This window comes from Schistocerca cancellata, chromosome 4 (assembly GCF_023864275.1).
Source record: "Schistocerca cancellata isolate TAMUIC-IGC-003103 chromosome 4, iqSchCanc2.1, whole genome shotgun sequence".
NCBI classification, from domain to species: domain Eukaryota; kingdom Metazoa; phylum Arthropoda; class Insecta; order Orthoptera; family Acrididae; genus Schistocerca; species Schistocerca cancellata.
In genome coordinates this window covers 629,127,576-629,153,976 of record NC_064629.1, presented here as the reverse complement: position 1 = coordinate 629,153,976, position 26,401 = coordinate 629,127,576, and the positions used below count along the sequence as shown (strand labels likewise).

Sequence of the window (26,401 nt, the reverse complement as noted above, 5' to 3'; positions counted from 1 at the left end):
GTAAAAGGCACTAGTAGCCAAACGGATGCCACAATGGTGGATAGTGTTGAGATGGTGTATGAGGAATAGACGAGCACGCACATAAACAAAGCACCCATAGTCTAGTTTCGAAGAGATAAGGGACTGGTACAAATGGAGGAGGGTGGTTTGATCGCCACCCCTTGAAGTACCACTGACGGCACGTAAGACATTGAGGGACCGCATACAGCGGGCTGCCAGGCAAGACAAATGGGAGGACCAAGAGCCACCAGAAATTCATACAGACGGTTTTGTCAGTGGAAAAATGAAAGCCATTGTCGATGCTCCAGGAGTAAAGACGATCACGACATCGCTGAAGACGTCACTTAGTGAGACAGGTCCGGGTTCTGTGGAGAACTGCCACAGATGGCAAAATCATCAACAAAAAGGGAAGCAGAGATGCCCAGCGGGAGACAGGCCATTACAGGGTTAATGGCAATAGAAAGTAGGACAACGCTCAGGACGGAACACTGAGACACACCGGTTTCCTGGGTACAGGCAGAACCCACATGCACCTTGAAAACCAGGTCTTTTAAAAATTCTTGAAGGAAGCCGGCCAGATGGCCACAGAAGCCTACGTGTAAAGAGTACAGAGGATACCGGTTCTCCAGCAGGTGTCGTAGGCCTTCTCCAAATCGAAAAACATGGCTACAGTCTGGGATTTCTGCAGAAAACCATTCATGACATGGATGGACAAAGTAACGAGATGGTCAACTGCAGAACAGCGCACTCGAAATCCACACTGTACAGTCATTAGTAAATTGCGAGACTTGAGCCACCATACCAGCTGGGCATGAATCATATGTTCCATCACCTTGCAAACACAGCTGGTGGGAGAGATGGGGCAGTAGTTACAAGGAAGGCTTTTTTCCTTACCGAGTTTAGGTATGGGTATGGCAGTGGCTTCACGCCAATGTCCAGGAAATGTGCCCTCTGCCCAGACGCACTTGTACGTATTAAGCAGAAAGTGCTTGCCCACAAGAGAAGGTGCTGCATCATCTGAGTATGGACATCGTCTGGCCCTGGGGCGGAGGATCGAGATTAACTGAGAGCATGATCTAGCTCCTTCATAGTAAAGCCGGCATTGTAGCACTCATGATTCTGAGAAGATAAGGGTACCACCCGAGCCTCCTCCACTTGTTTCCAGCGAAGGAAGGCAGGGTGATAGTGGGAGGAGCTCAAAATTTCCGCAAAATGGTGGCCAAGATGTTGGAGATAGCAATAGTGTCCACAATGACATTGTCTGCTACTGTCAGGCCACATATTGGCAAATGGATCTTGGTCCCAGAGAGCCATCGGAGGATGGCTCAAATGACAAAGGAAGGTGTGGAACTGTTAAAAGAACTAGTGAATGAAGTCCAGCTAGCTTTTTTGCTATCCCGAATAATGTGACGACACTTAGCATGCACCTGTTTATAATGAATGCAGTGTGCCATCATAGAATGAAGATTAAAAACATGGAGAGCACATCTCCGCACGCGAACTGTGTCATGGCATGCCTCAGTTCTCCAAGGGACTGGGACATGGGGTGGTAAAGAGGAAGTGCAAGGAATGGAATGTTCTGCAGCAGTAAGGATAACATTTGTGAGATATTCCACCTGTGCATCACAACTGGGGAAATATTGTTCTTCGAAGGTCGCTAGGGAGGGGTAAAGCTGCTAGTCAGCCTTAGCAAGCTGCCATTTGGGTGTGCACCCATATAGGGTAGGACTCAGCAAATGGATAGCACATGGGAAATGGTTGCTCGAGTATGTGTCAGAAAGAATGGACCACTCAAGGCGATGGGAAACCTAGGCAGTGCAGAAGGATAGGTCCAAATGAGAATAAGTGTGCAAGGAGTTGGAAAGAAATGTGGGTGCTCTAGTGTTAAAGCAGAAGAGATTGAGCTGATTAAGAAGATCAGCCAAGAGGGCACCGCTCTGACAGGTTCTGGGAGAACCCCGAAGGGGATGATGCCCATTGAAGTCACCGAAAAGCAGTAATGGGGAAGGTAGCCACCCAATGAGCTGGAGGAAGTCTGTTCTGGTGCTATCATATGACAGAGGGATGTAAATGGTACAGAGTGAAAAAGTCAAGTGAATAAGGAAAAGGCGAGCTGCAACAGTCTGAATATGGGTAGTCAGGGAGATGGGTTGAGATTGAACATCATCCCGTATGAGCAGTATGATGCCTCTGTGAGATGGAATGCCGACCTCATGGGGAAGGTCAAAACGAACTGGGAAGAAATGCGAAAGCTCAGTGCGGTCATGAGGACGCAATTTTGTTTCCTGAAGGCGGAGTACAAGGGGACATAGCAATGCTAAAAGCAGTTGTAAATCCTATTTGTGGGGTCGAAGGCCGCGAACGTTCCATTGGAGGAGAGTCATGATGAGGAAGAAATGAAGGGGTGTCACCTCGGCAGTTGCCGAGTGCCAGCCTGCAAAGATTCTGCTACAGGGCACAGAAATAGGAGGATCCTGGTCCATGAGGTCCGCAGAAGCATTAGCTTGCTTGTGCTGTCAGTCTGTGGAGTCCAATGCAGAAAAACGGCTGATGATGCGCACCGGCGGCACGGAGGGTATCATGTGGCAACACTGTTGATGAAGATCTTCGAGTCGGTGAAGGAGAAGACTGTTTGCCTTCACTGGACTTCTTCGAGCCTTTCAGGTTAGCACAGGAAGGCTCAGGTGTTGTTTTGGCTGGAGGGACGTAGGAAGTCTACACGGGAGTACTCCATCTGTACTTTCCGCCCTACCGATTGTGTAGCTGGTGGCTTCGCTCCTTGACTTGAGAGTTTGATGGCTTACTGCACAGCTGGATGGAGGGATGTCAATGCTACCTTGACACTGGGTAATGTCACAACCTCAGAGCTGAATTTGAGGTCGCATGTCTGCACAGCCATGTCCTTCATGGAGCGAGTGGTAACAAGAACAGAACTTTAAGTGCCACACGGGAGAAAGCAGGATTTGCGACTAGCCAATAACTTGTGAGCAATTGGGTAAGGCACTTTTTCCTTTACTTGGATCTCCTGGACAGTTCACTCATCAAGATATGGGACAATCCCGAGAGGAGGCAGCACGGCCGCCATTGCAGTTGATACAGTGGGGAGGAGGAGGCGGACAATCACCCTCATGTGCATCCCTACCACAGGTTACATATTTTGCTGGGTGTCAACAAGACATTCTAGTGTGGTTGAAATGATGACATTCGTAGTAGCACATCAGGTTCAGAATGTAAAGTCGGACTGTGATAATTTTATAGCCTGCTTTGACCTTGCACGCAAGCACCACTCTATCAAAGGTGAGAAAAAAAGAGTGCAGGTAGGCACTAAGGAGGAATTTACCTTTTTCATCACCTGATGGTCGGCAATGACACCCTGATCAGAGAGTAAGATCGGATTTCGGCCTCAGTCAGACCATTGTACAGCCTAGTGTAAATAACATCATGGGAAGAATTCACAGTTCTATGGTCCTCGACATGAACAGTATAGCTGTGAAGAAGCGAGGTGGCAAGGAGTTGTTGTGCTTGAGAATCAGAAGCAGTCTCCAAAAGCAAAGTGCCACTCCATAAATGAGAACAGTCTGTAAACGAGAGCAGGACTTCACAGGGCTGGCAATGCTTCAACGTCTTTCTGAATAATAAACAGATTAACCGTTGCGAAGGACTGACCATCTTCAATACGTGAGACTACGAGGAACCGTAGTGCAGCTGGAAGGATCTTTCAATTGTTACCCTCAGTCCATTTATGTTTCGTAGACGTTGATTGTGAAGATGACTGGAACATTGCAAGAAAATCCCCCATGATTGCCAATGTCTCTGATGGCAAGTTCCTACCAACTGGGGGCCCCCTTCACAAGGGGGCACACCCGCCTTAGGCAATAGTTCAAACCTCAGATCACACCTCCCGAACACTTGACAAAGGGACCAATCAGCAATTTGGGAAGATAGCAGCACAGGCAATCACCCCTGGGTCTGGTGTGTACCAGGGGGGACGTGTGAACCCTACCTGTCAACCTGGGACTGGAAATTACATGTTACCCAGTCACCTGTTATGCGTCAGACGTATGGGTTGGCCTTTAGGAGCTCACAGAGAGGAAGAAGAAAAAGAGGAACCTCAAACACCGAAGCAGAGGAATGAGAGCAGAAGAGAAACAAAGAAAGGAAAAGGGAATGAAAAACAGTGGTGAGATTGTTCTTATGTCAGCGACAGACAAACAGAACATTCCCAATAAAAACCCAGACATGTTCTCCAAGGGAGAGGAAGAAGAAAAGCAAATGGACAGACATGCAACACAGCTGCTTGAATACTGCTCAGCAGTGTGGGATCCGTACCAGATAGGGTTGATAGAAGATATAGAGAAGATCCAACGGAGAGCAGCACGCTTCGTTACAGAATCATTTAGTAATCGCGAAAGCGTTACGGAGATGATAGATAAACTCCAGTGGAAGACTGCAGGAGAAACACTCAGTAGCTCGGTACGGGCTTTTGTCAAAGTTTCGGCTTTTGTCAAAGTTTCGAGAACATACCTTCACCGAAGAGTCAAGCAGTATATTGCTCCCTCCTACGTATATCTCGCGAAGAGACCATGAGGATAAAATCAGAGAGATTAGAGCCCACACAGAGGCATAGCGACTATCCTTCTTTCCACGAACAATACGAGACTGGAATAGAAGGGAGAACCGATAGAGGTACTCAAGGTACCCTCCGCCACACACCGTCAGGTGGCTTGCGGAGTATGGATGTAGATGTAGATGGGAAAAGATGCAACAGCTGGGGCCTCATGATAGCCAAGCACAAACCCACCAAAGACTGGCAAGCCCCCTGGGGAGGACGGATAGTGTGTACACCCTGTTGCTCCAAGTTGGTGTGTAGCTCATCATCACACTGTAAGAGGTGGAAAATGATGCCTTGAACCTTATCTAGACTGTCATGGAGAGTGGTAGTATCCAGACTGCTATCCAGCTTGTTACAAGCAAGCAATACCCATGACTAGGCAGATAATGCTGTTTTAATCTAAATTGGTGCACTATTCACTTTGGAGATGGCTGTAACTCCCCCAGACTTGTCCTCTATAGCCTCTACAAAGAACATAGGCTTTTTGGCCAAAAAATAATTCACGTCTGTCCCTGTACAAACCAGGTATTGGGGGGTGGAGTATTTATCTGCTTGTTGCTTAGCCGTAAGTTCCTCCCATGTCATAACAATGAAAGGAAACATTTTGTGGCCATATCTCTCTGCACTGAACTAGTTCCTTCCTTCTGAAGAGACTGATGGGGCCGTATGAACACCAGCAGAAGAAAGCTTCATCCACTTCATATGCAAGTCAACTGCCATGGTGCCACCAACTCCAATTGGGGCTCTCCCAATGGGCACTATGCCAGTAATGGCTACCTCACTAGTAACCCATTGCTCAGAGTCCCTGTCCCCCAGTCATGATGTGCACATAATCCTTGGCATACGTGGGTAGGTTTCAGCAAAGGCACCAACAGTGTGATACCCGCATGGTCAGGGCTACCACTGTGCAGATACATGACAATCCCCCAACAATGGGATGGCTGCTGTGCTGAGTTTTGTGTGTATTACCATAATGGAAAGGAACGGTGCTAAGGTGGAAAAGCACAAAGCTGGAACAGACACCATACTGGGCATGTCTCAAAAATTAGGAAAAGTGGTGGAAGCTCGAACCCAACAATGGGAACCATGTATACATTACAGTATTTATTAATTAAAATGTGTAGAGAGTGCCAGACGTGAAATGGAAAACTAAGGCATACTGTCATCCTAAGACATCACTTGTGTGCTGGCTGTCAAAAGCCCATCAATGCAAACGTCAGTATCTGCAGGCCTCGAGCAGTGTTGCCAGGGCGACAGTATACACAAATCAGGTGCCGCACCTGCCCTTTCCAGGAAGACTATGTAACACCAGCGCCCTCTCCAGCACTGGCAAAAGGACGTCAACAACAGTGCTCAGGGGCCAGTTCATCAGCACAGATCATCTAGCTAGAAAGATAACTTACTGTTTAGTTGACAAAAGACTTCATGCAAAGATTGGAAATGCTTTTATGTTCTACATGACTACTTCCAAAAAGATCAGTAAATATGTTTGATTGTAGCATTGTCCTATAGATATTCTACAGTGTACCAGGTCCAAGCAGGGTCTGCAACAGAAAGACCATCTGATGGACAGGCAGAAAGGAACGGGGATAGTGGAGGCATAGGCTTGCAGCACAGAACGAGGAGCTGCGCTGCAATGGCTGGGCCCCATGGTAGCCTAGCATGCACTCACAAAAGAATCGTGAGCCCCCAGAGGGTATCAGCCTCTATCTCCACTGTAATTCTGATGATAGAATGTCTGGAGTTGAAGTGTGTGAGCAGTCATTAAGTTTGCCCCTTCCATGTGACAATCACAAAAGTATCATCCACAAAATAGACGAAGTGAGTGAGTTTCTGTGTGGCTGACTCCAGGGTTCTTCCTTGAAAAGCTCCTTTGCAACCACAGAGGTCTGCTAGTTGTCCTTTGGAGATAGCAGTGGTCTACTGTATTAAATGTTCCTGATGGCTACCCATACTTGTGAAGAGCTAATGGAACAGTTAACAGTCCAGGTCCATTGTTACCCCTCTCGAACCCCTCTTCTTGAAATGTGTGCTCCCCCAATTTGAACTGTAAACTTCTTCCTGGTGAATTCTCTCTTGTACTGACTGCCAGTTGGGTTGGAGTTGGTAGAGTATCTCAGTTGTGCAGACTAAATCAACCCTTGATTAAAAATGCAATTTTTCTCTGAAACTTCTCCATCAACTTCATTAATTCAACTCTGTGGTGGCCCAGGACTGATGGGCAACATTCAAGATTTGATTGAGTAAGTGCTTTATAAGATACCACATCATTAAGAATTTCAACTCCTTATGATTCTTTCAGTCAGTCTCGGCCTGGGGCCTGGAACCTGTCTTGATGTTGAAAGACAGCCAACTGGCTGTAAAACTGCCCACTTTGCTTGTTGTTCACTCATCCTGGAAACATCCTTTCAGGGACCGGAATGGAGTGAGATGGTTAGTGGTAAGACACTACAAGGGGAGTGGACAAAGTTTCAATTACCACATTGAAAAAATAAATTATGTATTTTTTTAAATTTGTTTGCAGATATACAGCTGCAGTCCTGCCACAGAACCATAGCACACTGCTAGAGGAACCACAAGAAAATAGTTCATCCCACTGAGGAAGTGGGGTATTCTAGAGTAATTAGTTTTCTGCAACAATTAATGCTGAATTGGTGGCGGAGTATGGCAACAATGTACCATCATATAACAAAGTAGTTGGATGATGCAGACACTTCCAGTGTGGTCAAATCAAGTCCGAATAGCAGTGAACAATTTGGCAGATCATCTCTCTGTGAAGAATCTCAAAATAATGGAGGCCCTGGTGCTTGAAGATATTTATAGCACAGAAGAAGGAATAGTGAAAAAAGGGAAAATCAGTCACAGATCAGTTTTCAACATCTTTCATAACATTTTTAACGTGAAGAACTGCAACTGCTCACGCCCATCCAAAATGCCCACAGGTGACTTCTTACACTGTGCAATCACCAAGTACATGTGACTTCAAGAAAAAGGAGCAAAGCAAGCATTGGAAACTTGTGGATTCACCACAATCGAAAAAGGCGTACACCAAACCCTCATCAGGTAAGGTGATGCTGAGTGTTTTTTGAGACTGTCGTCAAGTGGTGCTAACATTTAGGTTCCCATAAGGGGCTAACCATAACAGGAGCATACTGCTGAAATCTCCTAATGTAGTTAGGTTGGTTGGTTTGGGGAAGGAGACCAGACAGCGTGGTCATCGGTCTCATCGGATTAGGGAAGGATGGGGAAGGAAGTCGGCCGTGCCCTTTCAGAGGAACCATCCCGGCATTGGCCTGGAGTGATTTAGGGAAATCACGGAAAACCTAAATCGGGATGGCCGGACGCGGGATTGAACCGTCGTCCTCCCGAATGCGAGTCCAGTGTCTAACCACTGCGCCACCTCGCTCGGTTAATGTAGTTATATGTGGCTGTCTAAGGGGGAGCTTTTATCCACAAGAATGCCCCAACTCATTCTGCACAATCACATATGTTGCTTCTATTGCCTAACCCCTCCCCACCCCTCCTTATTCTCCTGACATAGCACTCACTGACTACTACGTCTTTCATTGGTTGAAGAGACCATTGTGTCACAGGGATTTCCAGAATTGCAAATAGATGGTTTCCAGCTGCAACATTTCCTGAACATGCAAAACATGCAGATTTCTAAAACCAAGGTCTCTGCCAACTTTTCCACTGCTTGGAAAAATACACTGCATTGAATGGTGAATATGTAAAAAAGGGTTAACACTATCATCAAGATTCATGGCTGCAGACTCATTTTGTTCAAGGTGATAAAACCTTGAGTATCCCCTGTAGATGTGCATTTAAGTGGAATGCAGTTCAGTTCCTCATCTGACCATCCAAATTCACGAATAGTGCTGAGATTATAAGACTGTCAATAATGTGACCCTTAGGACAAGTAAAAAGCAAGGCACAAATAATTTGTTGTTTTAACAGAACAAACTTGACTCCAATATTTTTCCACTTAAAATAGTGGCTTTGTGGCAGTGAATGTGCCCCACCCATACTAGTACATACCAAGTAGCAGGGAAAGTTTTTCACACCAAGCTGACGAGCCTGGCCCTCCTCCTAGGGTGTAGCCAGTAAAGGGAAGGCCACGTCATAAGAAGCAGTATTCCGTTACTACTTGAAGAGATGGCCATAGGAGAATGGCCAAATTTTTGAAGATTGATATGCTTTATATGCAAAGCATCTGGCTGATACCACCCACTCTGATCAGGAGCTCTCCCCACACAGGCGCCACCCAGATACAGAAAGGGCCGTCTGGCACAGAGGCCATTGCTGGGAATTGCGATGCTCTGGAATGACAAGCAACCACCCCTACACCTACACAGGGAGGCAACAGCTTAGTTATTGGAAGTGTGATTCCTGTGTTGTCAGGGGCTTGTCCAGATAGGTACATAAGAGTCCCACCACATGGACTGGCTATACGTGCTGCTGAGCAAACGAGGTGGAGGGGAACTATGGCAGGAAAGGAAGCGGGGAAGGAAGGGAGGGAGGAGAGAGGAATCCACACGGTACATGCCAGAGAAGGTGTTCTACCCCAAATGGCTCACATTACAGACAGAAAATTTAGAAGTTGAGGTAAAACCCCAAAGTGGGACCAAAAACACCAAAAAGGAGAAAGAGAAAAGGCAAGGGAAACAAAACCACAAGGAATACAGGAAACCAGGTGGACAACCACGTCGGCATAAGTAAGAACACAGAGAGAGGGAGTTGAGAGGGCAGCAAGGAAGGAGTGAGGAAGGGGGGGAGGGGAGGGAGGGGCACGGGGAAGAAAATGCAGCCCGGGAAAGAACAATGGGGTGCAATAGCTTGGCACCCTGTGAGCACCACACACAAACTGACAGAAGAACCACAAACCTCTGGGAAGTGGGGGGAGAGGGGAGTCGGGGCAGGGGCAGGTATTATACACAATAGGCAACTGTCAGCATAGCCTTGTGTGGAAGTCATATTCTCCATCTGATCAGGATAAACACTGCTGCAGAAAGCCTCAAAATACTAATAACAAGCATGAAGAAATGTCCCATATAGATAAGACTATCACGATGTTAGTGAGAAAAACTGTAAAAGTATTTGCAAAAAAGTGCTAGAGTTTTAATGATTATTGCAAAGCTGTGAGAGGCATATCATAATTGGAACCAAGATTGGAAATTGACAGTAGTGACTTCTCCAAGTCAAGTCCAAGTGTTGAAAAACAGGCTCCACGAAATACGTGGCTGTGTACTTGTACTAGAAGACAAGAATCTCACATAAGCCAAAGTAGAAAGAATCTGCACGTAAAATGGTTTCAAGTCACAAATGGGATAAAAGTTCTAGTCTGATCCTTCTAATGGCAAGAAGACTCCACCACATACGTAACTACAGTGAAAACCTGTGGCTTAGCATTTATTTTTCTAAGTTGCACTATAATAGTTGACACCAATCATCCCACAATCAGCTGGAAAAATTACCACTTCACTTCATATGTGGTGGATGAGAGGATACTCCCTGCAACACAGTTATAAAAGCTGTCTCTAAAAATGATCTAACACAAGTGGTTTGGCACCTTACCCATCATGGAAATAGACTTGGTAGTAACAAGCAAACCACACGTCTTTGGGTATGTTCACATGAGAGACTGAAATCAGTGACTATGATTCAGTTTTAACAACAAAGGACTCTCAGGCCCACTAACTGCTGGATAAGTAAGCACAAAACTTCCATGTTCAGTAAAATGGATAAAGAGGTCATCTCATTTCTGAAACACTAGCTAGAAAAACTAGATTCAGTCAGTGAGTACATGGAGAAATTATAGTTCAAGTTCGAATAGACACTCTACAGAGCTCTAGAAAAGTATATATCCAGCAGAATAATTTAATATGGTATACAGATAATGTCAACAAGCTTCTCAAGAAAAAACCAATGACCCTGCCACAGTCAGGGTTCCAATCTGATTGCCAAAGTAACGTGCTGTCGGCCTTGGCTAACACTTACATGGGTTACCATCCGAGGCTGCTGAGTGCTGTTGGCAAGCAGGGTGCACTCAGCCCTTGTGAGGCCAATAACAGACTTACTTGGCTGAGAAGTAACGACACCGGTCACAAAAACTGACAACGGCCCGGAGAGCAGTGTGGTGACCACATGCCCCTCCATATCTGCACCCGGTAACGCCTAAGGGGGTGAGGATGACATGGCAGCCAGTTGGTACTTTTGGGCCTTCAAGGCCTGTTCAGATGGTTGGTTTGTACACTCCTGGAAATTGAAATAAGAACACCGTGAATTCATTGTCCCAGGAAGGGGAAACTTTATTGACACATTCCTGGGGTCAGATACATCACATGATCACACTGACAGAACCACAGGCACATAGACACAGGCAACAGAGCATGCACAATGTCGGCACTAGTACAGTGTATATCCACCTTTCGCAGCAATGCAGGCTGCTATTCTCCCATGGAGACGATCGTAGAGATGCTGGATGTAGTCCTGTGGAACGGCTTGCCATGCCATTTCCACCTGGCGCCTCAGTTGGACCAGCGTTCGTGCTGGACGTGCAGACCGCGTGAGACGACGCTTCATCCAGTCCCAAACATGCTCAATGGGGGACGGATCCGGAGATCTTGCTGGCCAAGGTAGTTGACTTACACCTTCTAGAGCACGTTGGGTGGCACGGGATACATGCGGACGTGCATTGTCCTGTTGGAACAGCAAGTTCCCTTGCCGGTCTAGGAATGGTAGAACGATGGGTTCAATGACGGTTTGGATGTACCGTGCACTATTCAGTGTCCCCTCGACGATCACCAGTGGTGTATGGCCAGTGTAGGAGATCGCTCCCCACACCATGATGCCGGGTGTTGGCCCTGTGTGCCTCGGTCGTATGCAGTCCTGATTGTGGCGCTCACCTGCACGGCGCCAAACACGCATACGACCATCATTGGCACCAAGGCAGAAGTGACTCTCATCGCTGAAGACAACACGTCTCCATTCGTCCCTCCATTCACGCCTGTCGCGACACCACTGGAGGCGGGCTGCACGATGTTGGGGCGTGAGCGGAAGACGGCCTAACGGTGTGCGGGACTGTAGCCCAGCTTCATGGAGACGGTTGCGAATGGTCCTCGCCGATACCCCAGGAGCAACAGTGTCCCTAATTTGCTGGGAAGTGGCGGTGCGGTCCCCTACGGCACTGCGTAGGATCCTACGGTCTTGGCGTGCATCCGTGCGTCGCTGCGGTCCGGTCCCATGTCGACGGGCACGTGCACCTTCCGCCGACCACTGGCGACAACATCGATGTACTGTGGAGACCTCACGCCCCACGTGTTGAGCAATTCGGCGGTACGTCCACCCGGCCACCCGCATGCCCACTATACGCCCTCGCTCAAAGTCCGTCAACTGCACATACGGTTCACGTCCACGCTGTCGCGGCATGCTACCAGTGTTAAAGACTGCGATGGAGCTCCGTATGCCACGGCAAACTGGCTGACACTGACGGCGGCGGTGCACAAATGCTGCGCAGCTAGCGCCATTCGACGGCCTGGTGTGTCCGCTGTGCTGTGCGTGTGATCATTGCTTGTACAGCCCTCTCGCAGTGTCCGGAGCAAGTATGGTGGGTCTGACACACCGGTGTCAATGTGTTCTTTTTTCCATTTCCAGGAGTGTATTTTTGTTTTATTCTTCAGGAAAAGCACCCCACTGCACAATGGGTGAAAAACAAAGCAAAAGTTCACTGACAGAAAAGCAATAACTACAACACACTTAGTTACCAGAAAGTGTAATGTTATGAATAAGTACCGTAAAAACTCCACAAAATTTTTGCCATATGTTATGAATGTCAGTGACACTGAAGTCAGTGTCCAGACACTTGTAGACAAGACAAAAACCAAAACGGAAAATAGCAAAAGCACAAGGAAGAATTTGAATTTTGTCCTCAAACATTCCATCACAAAGGAAGATCGAGGAATGCTATCGTTGATCAATAACTGTACTGGTGCTATGACAAGTGACATAATCAGTGCCACTGGTTTTGAAGAACACCTTATATTGGTAATATATAATGAGGCCTTGGGGGATGACAGTGTCATGTTATATGCGGAATATGCAAGAATTAGCCCTGCTCTCAACAACAATTTACTGCAACTCCTTTAACATGTTGCCAGCCATGTGGCTGCCGGCAGCCACAGCAGAACCGCACACCTTACACCGTGTGGCTGCTGGTGCATACAGCAGTGCCTCAAGTGTAACGCTAGGGGCCTAGTGATATTTGGTTTGTGGGGCGCTCATCAGCACCCATAAAAAGTCCCAATTTTTACACAATCCAATTTTTTACACAGTCCAATAGGCCACTGTCACAAATGATGATGATGGTGATGAAATGATGAGGACAACACAAACACCCAGTCCCCGGGCAGGGGCCTGGTGGTGAAACATTCCTCACTAAGCATGCGGCAGTCAACATGTAAAGTAAAGATATGTTCACTCTGACTGGAAAAGAGCATACATCATAGCCATTCATAAAAAAGGAAATACAACTGATCTATAGAACTACTGTTGTATGTCACATTTACACACCTGATCACTGAAATTTTAACATGGAGGAGGATAGCAAATAACGAAATTTTACTTATTTTTAAGTACACAGTGTAGCAGGAAGGAAACATGATTAAATTTATAGGTGGAACAAAAGGTGAAAAATTTAGCACACAAAGATGTCACCTTGGGCAGTAACAATGTCTCAAACCCAGTTTGGCAGTGTCAAACTAAGCTCAGAGGCAAATACAGGAACACTATTCTATGCTGTTTCAACTCTATACCGATGTTCATCGATCATAGTGGCTGATATATGGTGACCCACTGGTCTCACTGCAACCTATGAGCAAATGTTTTCGATGGGTGAAAGCTCTTAATGTTCCAGACAGGTCACGATAGCACAGGCAACATGCGTCCCTGCATTACCTTGTTGAAAGGCGTCACGCAGATTTCAAATACAGAGTGCAGCCACCAGCCTCAATTCAGAACTGTACAGACTGCTGTCCAAATTATCAGCTATGCGAACCACAAGTGATTGTATTCTGTACCCAGTGCCACCCTATACAACCACACCAGATTGTGAGCCCTTAGGATGATGACAAACAGTCTGGTAATGCTCGTTCTCATCAGACCCTCCATATAAAGTTACATTTATTGTGTGCTGCATACAGAATCAGGACTCTCTTCAAAAGTAACACTGTGTCACACTTGTGTCCTGTGTTGTCATGTGCACACCACTGCCAGTGTGCCTCTCTCGGTGCTTGTCATAGGAAGCCACAACAATGGTCCCCATGCTGACAGTCTGTGGTTCTCCAGACATTGCTCATGAGGATATCTGTCTTGCTGCTGACTTAAGGTGATAGTCCAATGAAGGCCTGCACAGATTTGCTGCTCAGTGTCTCTAATATGCCCAACGACCACGTCACATCACACTTGTCAGTTCTAAGTGCACAGTGAGCACAAAAGGACTAGAACAATAGGGTCTCCCACTAAGCGTGCTCTCATTCAATTTCTTTATGCAGAGTGATGCCACCTGCTTTCACGTGGCCCACATAACGTAACTGTATTGCACGATAGCAACGCTCCACAATGCTCCGCATGTGCTCTCTCTAATTATTACATCTCCAAAAGCTGACAATTTCAGTCCTATCAGTGTGGTTTTCACATGCCTGACTGATGCTCAGCACTTTTGCTATTTGAGAAATAGTGTTCTGTTGTCTCTATATGTTACCAGAGTTAATAACGCTAATGAAGAAATAAAAACAACATTAGAAATACTTTTAAAGGAAAAAGGGATGTTGTCAATAAACAGGATGATTTAATTTGAGGAACTGACCAAATGATACACAATAGTACAGACTTAGTAATTATTTGGTTTTATAAGACCAAGCTGGCATAGTTAGCAAAAAAGGTACATATACATACTACTATTACAAATATTTTATCAATTCAATGTTGGCACTAACTGACTAGTTTGACTAAGTCCTTTCTACCAAATTCTGGAGAAACTGCTGTACTCTCCAGTTTGCAGTTTCACAAAGAGGAATCTTCAGCCAGACAGAAATGGGTTTCAAGAATGTCCTTTTCATAAAACGTGTTGTCAATGAATCATATAAATGGCAAACAACAGTACATCAGAAAGAAAATTTAACGGCAGTCTTTTGGAGAAACGAAACTTTTGAGTCATCAGTCTTCTGACTAGTTTGATGCAGTCCGCCATGAATTCCTCTCCTGTATCAACCTCTTCATCCCAGAGCAGCACCTGCAACCTACGTCCTCAACTACGAGGCGTGTTTTTTAAGAAAGTAACATTTTGAAATTTAAAAAAGACATGCTAAAAAATCTCAATAATTTTATTTTTACGTGAAAGCCTGTACCTTAATCTACGCACTGACGCCATTACAGTCTGATTCTTCCTTGTTTACATTGTGGACTGAGTGTTTAAGATGCCTCTGATAATCGTGAGTCCCGCAGACTGTGAAGTACGGGCTGTTATAAGATTTCATAGTGCTAAAGCCCTAAAAGCGATCGATATTCATCGTGAGATCTGTACAGTTTATGGAGAAAACATTATGAGTGATGGAATGGTAAGAAAGTGTGTGACAGCATTTAAAGATGACAGCACAAATGTGCATGATGAACAACTGAGTGAGCGTCCTTCAGTCGTTAATGAAAGTTTGGTGCAGGAAGTGGACAATAAGGTGAGAGAAAACAGACGCTTTAAGATTTCCTCCTTGCGGGACGACTTTCCTAATGTTTCTCATAGTATTTTGTATGGCATTGTGACCGATCATTTGAATTACCGAAAATTGTGCGCACATTGGGTACCGAAAATGTTGATGGATGTGCACAAAACCAAACTTTAGACAGTGCATTGACTTTCCTTGAGCAGTACCACAACGACAGTGATGATTTCTTAAGCCAAATTGTTACGTGCGATGAAACATGGGTGGCCTACGTCACACCAGAATCAAAGCAACAGTCCATGGAAGTTGAGCAAGGGCATCGTTTTGCTGCAAGACAATGCCCGTCCGCATGTGGCGAATCAGACCAAAGATCTCATCACATTTTTTTGATGGGAAACTCTAGATCATCCTCCGTACAGCCCCGATCTTGCGCCCAGTGACTACAATCTGTTCCTGCACTTGAAGAAACACCTGGGCAGTCAGCGTCTTCAAGACGATGACGAAGTCAAAACAGTGGTGATGCAGTGGTTAACAGGTCAGGTGGCAGTCTTCTATGAGGAGGGTATTAAAAAACTGGTACAACATTATGACAAGTGCCTCAATATTGACCGAAATTATGTAGAAAAGTAGAGTAAGGTACAGGCTTTCCTGTAAAAATAAAATTAATGAGATATCTTAGCATGTCTTTTTTTAATTTCAAAACAGTACTTACTTAAAAAAAAAAAACATGCCTCATATTTGCTGAGTGAATTCCACTGTCTGTCTTCCTCTACAGTTTTTGCCTTCTACAGCTCTGTCTAGTACCATGGAAGATATACTCCGATGTCTTTAACAGATGTCCTATCGTCCTGTCTCTTCTCCTTGTCAGTGTTTTCCACACATTCCTTTCCTCTCCGATTCTGTGCAGAAACTGCTCATTTCTCACCTTATCAGTCTATCTAATACTCAACATTCATTTACAGCACCACATCTCAAACGCTTCAATTCTCTTCTGTTCCGGTTTTCCCACAGTCAATGTTTCATTACCCCACAATGCTGTGCTCGAATCTTACATCCTTAGAAATTTCTTCCTCAAATTAAGGCTCATGTTTGATACTAGCAGACTTCTCTTAGCCAGGAATTCCCTTTTTCCAGTGCTAGTCTGCTTTTGATGTCCTCTTTGCTCCATTCATCATTAGTGATTTTGCTGCCTAGGTAGCAGAATTCTGTAACTTCATTTACTTCATTATCAATCCTGATGTTAAGTTTCTTGCTGTTCTTGTTTCTGCTACTTCTCATTACTTTCGTCTTTCTTCGATTTACTCTCAAACCATATTCTGTACTCATTAGACCGTTCATTCCACTCAGCAGATCATTTTTCTTCACTTCCACTCAGGATAGCAATGTCATCAGTGAATCATACCATTGATATTATGAGTTGCTACAACATTTTGAAGCTGAGGTGGAAGCCTTCTTGTCCTGGACTGTGACATGATGAAACCTTGGTCCACCATTTTGACCAGAATGAGGAGTGGTGCTGACAGGGCATATATATACCCTTTTGTCTCACTGAAGGAAGGCGAATGCATGGGAAGGAGATTACACAGAAAAATAGGATGTGTAGAACATGTGTGTACATCTCATTATGTTCAATAAATAATGATTCATGTAAAACAATGTGGTCCATTATTTTTAGGTGACCCTAATACATAACCTCTATTATAGAGGTTATATATAAAATATATAGAGGTTATATATAAAATTAAACGCAATACGCACCCTTTTCTACATAAGCACCCTTTTCTACTGTAAAATTCTTTTCCCCCAAATGGTCTTAGAAATTCTTTGGAAAGTTAGGATTATATATACTACCATGCAGGTATTGTGACGACTTCTTTGTAAATTGGTAGCCGAGTACTGAAGTCCTTTTTCAAGCATTGTTAATCAGTGGAGGTATTCTTCATGCGTGTATTTGAAATCCACTCCTCACTCTTCATTACCTTCTGTGATGTGTATTATCACTTTATTTATGTACAAAGACGTAACAGTTAACGCCTAGATTTTAGCATGTTTCAAAAACCCTTAAAATTATGTTAATTGCTTTTCTTGTAATGTACACACTTTTTCTTGTTTGAGTGTTAGTTACCTCACACTGTCATTCCACAGTGTACTTATGGTATCAGTGTACAGAAGCTGTTTGCCTGCATATTGCATTGGCTGCTTCATTATGAATAATATGGAGCTGAATTTCCTACAGACAGAATTAATATTCTCTTTCAGCCCATTATCCACAGTAATTTCTAAGAATCTACGTGACTCTACTTTTTCCAATCATTTCATCAACCTCTACAATTGACGACTGTGGAAAGATAACAGCAAATGCAAAAAGGGCAATTTTTCTTGCGTAGTTCTATCTGAACTGATCTGGTGAGATCATGTAATGCTTTCTCTGTATAGAAGCCTTTACGGGTGTCGAAATGAGCTGCTGTTAAAATATTGCCAGAAAGGTGCTACAATATCTAGTCATTAACTTCTCAGAGAAATAATAAAAATGAGAACATGGGAGGAAGGGGTTGGGTCTATAATTAGATGTCACCTGCTGATCTCCTCTTTTATAAATGTGTGTTACTACTGGTTATTTCAGTCTTTCTGGAAACAGGCGTAGACTTGCCAACTATAAGGTAATTCAGTGGAGGTATTATCAACTAAGCACAAAATACTAATGAAATACCATCATAACCACATCCATTTACTGCTTTACAATGACTTGATGATTTCTGCCATCTCTTCAAATAGTTGATTCATCAAATCTGATGTGTGCTGATGAAGCACCCAATGACTATATTCTTAATTCTAATGGACCAGCTTTCAATGGTACATTCCCCCCCTTATGTTTCAGCTACCTTCAGAAGGAATTCATTCAATAATGTGACAATCATTTTAAATTTATCTTCATCCGTCCAACCACTAGTACCATCAAGAAATTAAACATTATTTATCTTATGGAGTCCACCTGTTTCAAACCGAACAATACTTCATACTGCTTTACTTTTTAAAAAATCTGATTTTTGTTTGTGTAGTCGAGGGTTTTCTACATTTACGATACAGAGAAGAATTTTGTAGTATTGCTTGAAGCGTCTCGATTAGAGCTAAAGCATTAAATGAAGCTCTTCTTGAGCCATGATACTTTGATTTCAATTGTTGGCTTCTTGGAAGGGAAAACTACATTCATAGTGCAATCTGAAGTTTTCCCGGCGTATTTCCAATTTGAACAGTTCTCGGGTATCCGACTGGGTAGCGTCGTAATTTCTCCACAATATTTCGGCAGATGTACATGCTGCCATCTTCAGGTGGTTCCTGAAGAATGCTCATCTCCCTGATGACCAACCTACATCTCTCAAACCAATTCCCAAGTAGGATAGATCACCAAATATTGTATCAGACACACTGCTGCATACACAGGTTCCTGATCCAAGAATTCAGGACTCTAATAAACTTCATAATCTTATTGTATATCTAAAAACAAAGATGATGAGACTTACCAAACAAAAGCGCTGGCAGGTCGATAGACACACAAAGAAACACAAACATACACACAAAATTCTAGCTTTCGCAACCAACGGCTGCTTCGTCAGGAAAGAGGGAAGGAGAGGGAAAGACAAAAGGATGTGGGTTTTAAGGGAGAGGGCAAGGAGTCATTCCAATCCCGGGAGCGGAAAGACTTACCTTAGGGGGAAAAAAAGGACTTTCCTGACGAAGCAGCCGTTGGTTGCGAAAGCTAGAATTTTGTGTGTATGTTTGTATTTGTTTGTGTGTCTATCGACCTGCCAGCGTTTTTGTTTGGTAAGTCTCATCATCTTTGTTTTTAAGATATATTTTTCCTACGTGGAATGTTTCCCTCTGTTATATTCATAATCTTATTGCACACACAAAACCTGACATAGTCCTAATTAAGCCAAAATCCTGCAAAAAACATTGTTTTTGTCATATCACAATCCAGCACAACTTCAAGTGATAACTAATAAATTTTTCTGCCATATCCATCTTTTTTTTTAAAAAAAAAAAAAGAACACTACTACATTTTGATCCATAAGAAACACACAACACTAATCATACCTAACACAACCATGAACGAATAAGCCTCTAAAATAATAAAACAACGAAACTCACTGGCGACAAAGCACAATCTTCCAACAACAGCTTCACAGAATGACTGTGGAAATTCTAATAACCAAATTCCACACAACACAAACGTCTTCAAATATGAACATCTACAACAAGAAAACGCCACCAAATACTACAACACACCATCTACAAACATGACCCAACTCAAAAACACTGCACCACAATGACATCTCACAAACACACTCACATCACAACTCAAATTGGATGGGTGGAATCAGACACTTCCCTTGACCTGTGGTTGCCTGGCTGAGTAGCCATGGTCAATTTTTGGAAGTGGATGATAAGACTTCCCACTGGCAAGTCTCAATTAAAACAGTGCACAGATGTCGCAGTGTAGCAGCCTACGTGCTACTTCAATGTCTCCTGAAATACCATACCATTCCTATCTATTTTCTCACCATGGTGGAAAGAAACAACTGTCCTGTATGAGTTTCTTCATTACCCACAAATTACAGAGCACGCAGTCTCACACACATAAAATAACTGTCATGTACGACCAAATTGCACAAAAAGCTTTCCTGGAGTTGTGTGTTGCAGCAAAAAGGTAGACTGATAAATCAAGTACATTTTTACCAATCCAAGGTAAAGCTTGTCAACAAACATGATTGCTTGTAACCACAATTTTAATGGTTTTCCTCGACTTTTCAAACACCTGCAATGCACTAGAGATTGTTGGGAGATCTGGTGTCACGTTTAGCAGAAATGGATAAAGTGTAACTTCGGGCAGTGTTGAAACATGTCACTTCACTTCACTTCATAAAGTAGACAACAGTACAGAAACAAACTGACCTGAAAGAAATTGAAGGATACTTTGCACAAGCACTGAAGACCATTTATAACTGAACCAATTATTTAAATATTAACTGCAGGTTTAGCATATTTGAGAGGAACAATTCTTCTTGAGAATCTCTCCTCAAAGTTCACAGATAGGTACAACATTGTAAGTGATGCATGGCGTGGTTTCTTGATTAATCAGGCCATGGCCACCTTCCTGCCCTAGTCTCACCTAATCGTATCCTAATTTGTACATGTTTATATACATATTTATTAGTTCTGTAATGTATCTGGCATGTCCTATACTGTTGTGCCAAATGGTCATTGGGTTAATAAATAAATAAAAATAAATATGTCATGATACATCAGTACAGAAACTACACCACCATTGCATAAGAGGAAAATCAGCTGACCTTATAGAATCTTTTGTGAAACAGAGAGACCAGTGCACCAAGGTAATATATATAAAATGGATAGTGATATTGTCAATACTGCTTCCGAGTTCCCTGAAGTCAGGGACAGAGTATCTCAGTATACATCACTTGAACCATAAATTTTCATTCTTTACACAAATGACCTAAATATGGTAGGTAAAGGGTGGCAAAATTATGATGTGTGCTGATGACATTTCACTGTGACAGTTAATGAGCTTCAAAAACAACACTGAGCACTTAGAATATAAACAGTGCCAATGTGTTTATAAATGGAATTAAAATGATGTACATGCAGGTGCACACCAACAGAGTAGTCATTGCTGATAGCATTAGACTTAGCCTTGGAAACTTAATCCTACATGAGAAACAGTTACTAATTCCTGGATGTGGCAATGGACAGTTTTAAGACTTGGGAAAAATCACACAGATTAAACCAGTTAAAAATTAACTCAAACATATTTCTTATGAGCAAAACACCTAGTACTGTAAATGAAGACACTTTATTAAACACAAACTTGCCCTGTCAATGGAGGAAGATATAGTGGATTGAATCCAATGTCAAGTGATATCTGTGGTTTCATTGTGTGCTGGAATACCTAATGTTCTGTTGATTACCACTGAAATTTCAACAACAAATGGTAATAATTGGTATAAGAAGCAACTTTTGGTGAAGCAATGCCTGGCTATGAAATGCAGTTACAGTGAGTGAGGTTTATATCTGTCCAAACATGCTGATTTGGTTTTACTGTGGTTTTCCCGGATCACTGAGGTAAATGTAAGGATGGTTTCTTCGAAGAAGCCAGTTCAGACTTGTATTTCAACATCCCTGTAGTGCATGCTCCATCCTCTTACTTTTATGCTGCTACTTTTTTCTTAACTCTTACATGCAACTATACTTTTTGTAGCAAACATCTTATATGTCTCATACTGTTGTTAAAATGGCCTGTGAACAAATAAATAAATAGCATAAAACAGAAACAGCTTCTCACCTCATATACATGTTCATAAAATAGAAGATGCAATAGCACTTCACTACAATGCAGGAATCACTTATGCAAAGTGAGCGCACACAATCCCTGCAATTACTCTATTATTACCGTTCCCATTATCTGCAATCGTTTAAAACACTCCACAAATACTGAAAATGTAGAGTGTCCGCACAGCTGGGAGTAATTTCAAACTTCATTCATCGTTTTAATTTGAGATCGTACTAGTTGGGTGCTGCTAGAAATGCAATATGTATCATTGAATTTCTTAGGTTTCTAGGACAATCTGAACAAAACCAATTATTTTTACTCACAGGTTCAAGTACTGTATCCTCTTCCCTCCAATCTTCAATGGACTCGCAACTGCTTGATATCTTTTGTGACTTTAAAGTTCCACCTGAGGAGTCCACTAACACTTTGGATTGTTCACTATCACTGCTGTCTTTGCTCACACTACGAGACTCTGATGTTAAAATGTCCACTTGCCGCTCACATTCTTGGTGTTCCTCAGTACTCACTTTTTCTTTCACTACTGCTGTATAATTTGCATTCCAATCACATTCACTAACAGGCTGCAAAGAGTTTTCTTCAGCCTTACATTGCCCTGAATTCTGCAAGTCTGGGATTGGTGCACAATTATTGTGGCTTCCTTCACTAACTGAAGATTTTTTCTCAACTACAGAGCATTTCAGATTTCCTGCAGACGAACTAATACCATTATCAACATTTGTCAAAATATCATTAGTCGATTGACCAGCAGCCTCAAGTTTGTCCCATGAAGAAGAAAGTACAGAATTTCCCTCACGTTTTTCTGAAAGCTTCTGCAGCTCTCGTTTTGTTTTAAAACTAGCAGAATATTTCAACTTACTTTTCATTTTACTGAACATGTCAGTATGCACACTGCACTGACCAGGGTCTTTGAAACCTCCCACAATATCTCCAGGGTTGTATGGATGATTTTCGAGTTCTACACAGCTGCCACATAACTTTTCTCCCAAGGACCTAGAACTCTTTGTACTAGATAACAGAGCAACTGCCTGTTTTTCTGGGATCACTGCAATATCCTTGCTATCAGTCTTACAAAGGGCTGCACGTTTCTCAGCATTTTTTGATTTACAACTATCTTCAAATTTTTTAGTGTCACAAATTAGTTTATTTGAGAGTGCTTTTTCAGTAGTTGCCCATAGCAATTCAGCTTGCAATTTTCCACCACCTGTAGCACTGCAAAAGCTCTGAATACTCCCTTTCTTGTTAGGAACTGATAATTGCTCTGAGCAAGAAGCAGCAGGTATGTTTGCTTTATGATCACAACCACTCCCCTTATCTGTGAGAGATAAGGGATCTGAACAGCTATCTAGCTCAGTCTGTAGATTAGGCTGCTCTGAAGTCATTCTTTGAAATGTTTCATTGCTGTATGTAGTGTTATCCACTGAGTGTAATGAAGCAGTGCTTGCCAGCTCTGAAACAAGTTCTTCTGCAGCCCAAAGCCTCCATTTTTCAGAACTGATTCTTTTATTAAGTGATGATAGTTCATTGTGAACTGCTTGTTGTTTGTAGCTCATTGGCTTATCAAATGTTTTTTTAGTGCGTGCCACAGAGACTGTTGCTTCCAACATATCCATGTCATTAAGTACACCAGCATTGTCTGAAACAGTGTGAGGACCAACACCTTTTTTCTTACTTGTACAAACAAGTGACTTACTGCTGTCTTTCTTGTTCTCATCATATTTTATTTCCTCAACATATGAAGCAGGAACAAAAAACGGTCTTTCAGATGAATTTCTTATGACCTGCCACCAATCAGCATTGGTTTTTCTAATCAAAAATAACTTTTCCCCTTCATTAATTGATATTTTTCTACCACCCTTAGTTTCATAATTAAAGCTATATAAGACTCGTAGGTGCACATCCCTGAAATCCATGTTTTCACAAACGCTCTTTGTCCATTGCTCATAGTTACGCAAACTGAAGCGTACACCACCTGTAAAAAATTAAAACAAATTCATTAATGAAGATCCAGGTTAGTTATAGTTAACTTCAGTTGTGGTAACAAGTCAGATAAAAGGACACCGATTTTCTAATGTCACTTCAGCAATAATGGGGTAAGTACCACATTCACAAAAGTAATCTCAACATCACAGGTACTAAGTTTCCTTACACTATTATGCAGCTGATAGATGTTTTAATTATATAATATTCAAGCTCTTCAAAAATTAAGTCACTGCTTGTCACTTATTTGGCGAAATTAAACTATAACTTGGTTTGACAGGTCATATCTGTTTTGTAAAGTATGTTAGTGAAGATTGTCAGTTTTGTTACTTTTTTGTGCCCCACCCCCTTTCCCAAAACTAGTTCTCAAACACATCAGTATTATAATTGCAGTAAATAAAGTTTCTGCTTGGCAGGACACAATGCATGTTACACTACTCTCATCCTAGCACTGCAAAGGAATAAAATATGGACCATTGTCACTGTAGGTAGTGTAAATAATTTCAGGTGTTCCCCCTACCTTTACTATACAAATAGCCATATTTCCATATGGTGTGACAAATGTGTCACCTCAATTGCTTTTCTGAAGTGTCTGTGAGGAATGGTAGTATTGCCTATCTCTTATGTTGATATGTAGCACAGTTCAAAAATAATACGTTTTCCTTGAAAAGTTACTTGCACCTGCTTTCTGGTGATCTTCGTCTATTTAAAGAATGAATATGTATTTCACTCAGTTTTGACGTCAACAGACAAAAATTGTCCACTATATGATGTGTCATTGGCCTAGAATTGGCAGATCCTGGCACTTTACCTATTCCTTGACGTATGTAACTCTGTAGTGTGTTGCCAATTGATGATGTGTGGATGAAATTTAGTTATCAAGCTCAGAAGTGGATATAAGAAAGTACTTAGCCCCAGCAGAACTTTTCACTTTCTCTGGAAAGAGAATATGCAACATAACTGCGGTCAGATCTATCCAAAGAAACGAAGGAAAACTATAACGGCTGTTGTCTGTCTCCGCACCTCAACTCTAATTTTATGCAAGCTCCGGTATACCTGGAAAGAAAGCAAAAACATCATTTGGCAACCCATACATTTTAATCTCCACTCGCCTTCCCCATAATCTCATGAAGTTAGTAATACTCTTGACCACTGATTAATTACTTGCTTTGCAAGTCAATACATGACAAAGTGTAAACACAAATACGGAGTTACGCTTAGATAAAAACAGCAAGTGTTGACACACCACAGTATGCGAGTCACCGGTACCATATCGTGGTTTCAGTCGCGTGTGAACAACATAAAATGAAAATACACTATGAAATACGTAAGTAAACACAAAGCCAATACACGGTTAATTAAAAGCCATTGATATCAAATCGAGGTGATAGTCATCGGTGGCGATACTTTCTAATGCATGTAACTGTTGCCATCTCAAAAACAACATAACTATCGTGAGAAGCTCGTATTTACTTATGTGTTTCGATGCATGTACATGCAGCAAAAATAATCATACCTATTTTTTACAGTGTTATGATGGTGAAACCCATTTTCCACTTCTTTCGAGGCATTTTCACCCTTATTCAGTGTCTCCAAATGTCCGCATCACTACATTTTCAAACGTTTTATATGACATAACCTTTCAGTTCTTCGCACAGTACCGAACAATTCACTTAAAAATTACATAGTTTGTTACTTGTACATTAGCAACTTCGTTTAACAGCTTCACGCCACTTCCCTCAACCACCTGCCACTACACCTGTGAATACTGAGTAGCGAGTGAAATGCAACGACGTTAGTTCATGACGACCCTTGTTGCGTTAATGGCAGGTATTAGCGGTTTCTTCGAGTACTATGAACGCAACAACATGATTGCTATCAAGTTATCCATGTGCAAACATCCCTCAAACCAACGCTGTCATTTACATATAAATAAAACAAGGAACCTAAGAAGCCCAGGTAGAACATGTACAAATCTAGTAGCATAATCATACGGAAGACCTGGGTAAGTTACGTATTTCGTGCGGAATATATCTTATTTGCATGAAGTGATAATTCTGTTATCAGTAAATTTCGATTGTGTCGCTCAGTCATGGAGTGTGGTATCTAAAAGATATTTAGGACACTGAATGGGAACCTAATGTTTGAGCTTCAGTCACACTCACGAAAAAAAAAGAAAAAAATAATTAAAACACATTGCAATGGGAAAAAGAAATCACATTCACAATGGGCTGACAGCAAATGGCGGAAAGGAGTAAATAAAGAATTAAAACACATTACAATGGGAAAAAGAATTCACATTCACAATAGGCTGTCAGCAAATGGCGGAAAGGAGTAAATCTATTTCGTTACCATTTAACAAAGTTAGGAAGTGAAGAGCCCCGCCGAGCTGTAATTGAAAGAATTATGTAACAAAACACAGTAATAGTATTAAAAAGCACATTCAGTTCCTTAGTCATTAATAAATGGTTCTTTCGATTTCATGATTTATTTTGACGTTACAAAGGACATAATATTAGCGTTTACTTGATGAGGCTACTTCGTTGATTCTGACTATACTTTGAAACTGTTGACAAATAAGAGATATTGCGAGCTCTCGACAGCTGCTGCTTCTCTGTACACACTACTAGACGCATGCCATGCTCCACTGAGCTGTCTAGTGGGATAAATTCATGCATACAGATTGGTTCGGAAAATACCCTTATATACGGAACCAAGGGCGGATTAAAT

General features: G+C 42.6%; 1 protein-coding gene across 2 annotated transcripts in view; it reads right to left on the bottom strand.

Moving 5' to 3' along the window:
* The window catches only part of LOC126183467 (rho GTPase-activating protein 12-like), a 233,599-nt gene extending 207,916 nt beyond the window's left edge, over window positions 1-25,683 (bottom strand). Inside the window, exons 1-2 of one of the 2 annotated variants that reach the window (XM_049925476.1) lie at window positions 25,188-25,683; window positions 21,997-23,663 (exon numbers count right to left, since the gene is read on the bottom strand). In XM_049925476.1, the coding sequence (XP_049781433.1) occupies window positions 21,997-23,604 (1,608 nt within the window). In that variant the 5' untranslated portion in view covers window positions 23,605-23,663; window positions 25,188-25,683. Of the gene's footprint in view, window positions 1-21,996; window positions 23,664-23,840; window positions 23,943-25,187 lie in introns of those variants that run through there. The other variant, XM_049925478.1, reaches the window with a different exon arrangement.
* Window positions 25,684-26,401: the final 718 nt, after the last annotated feature.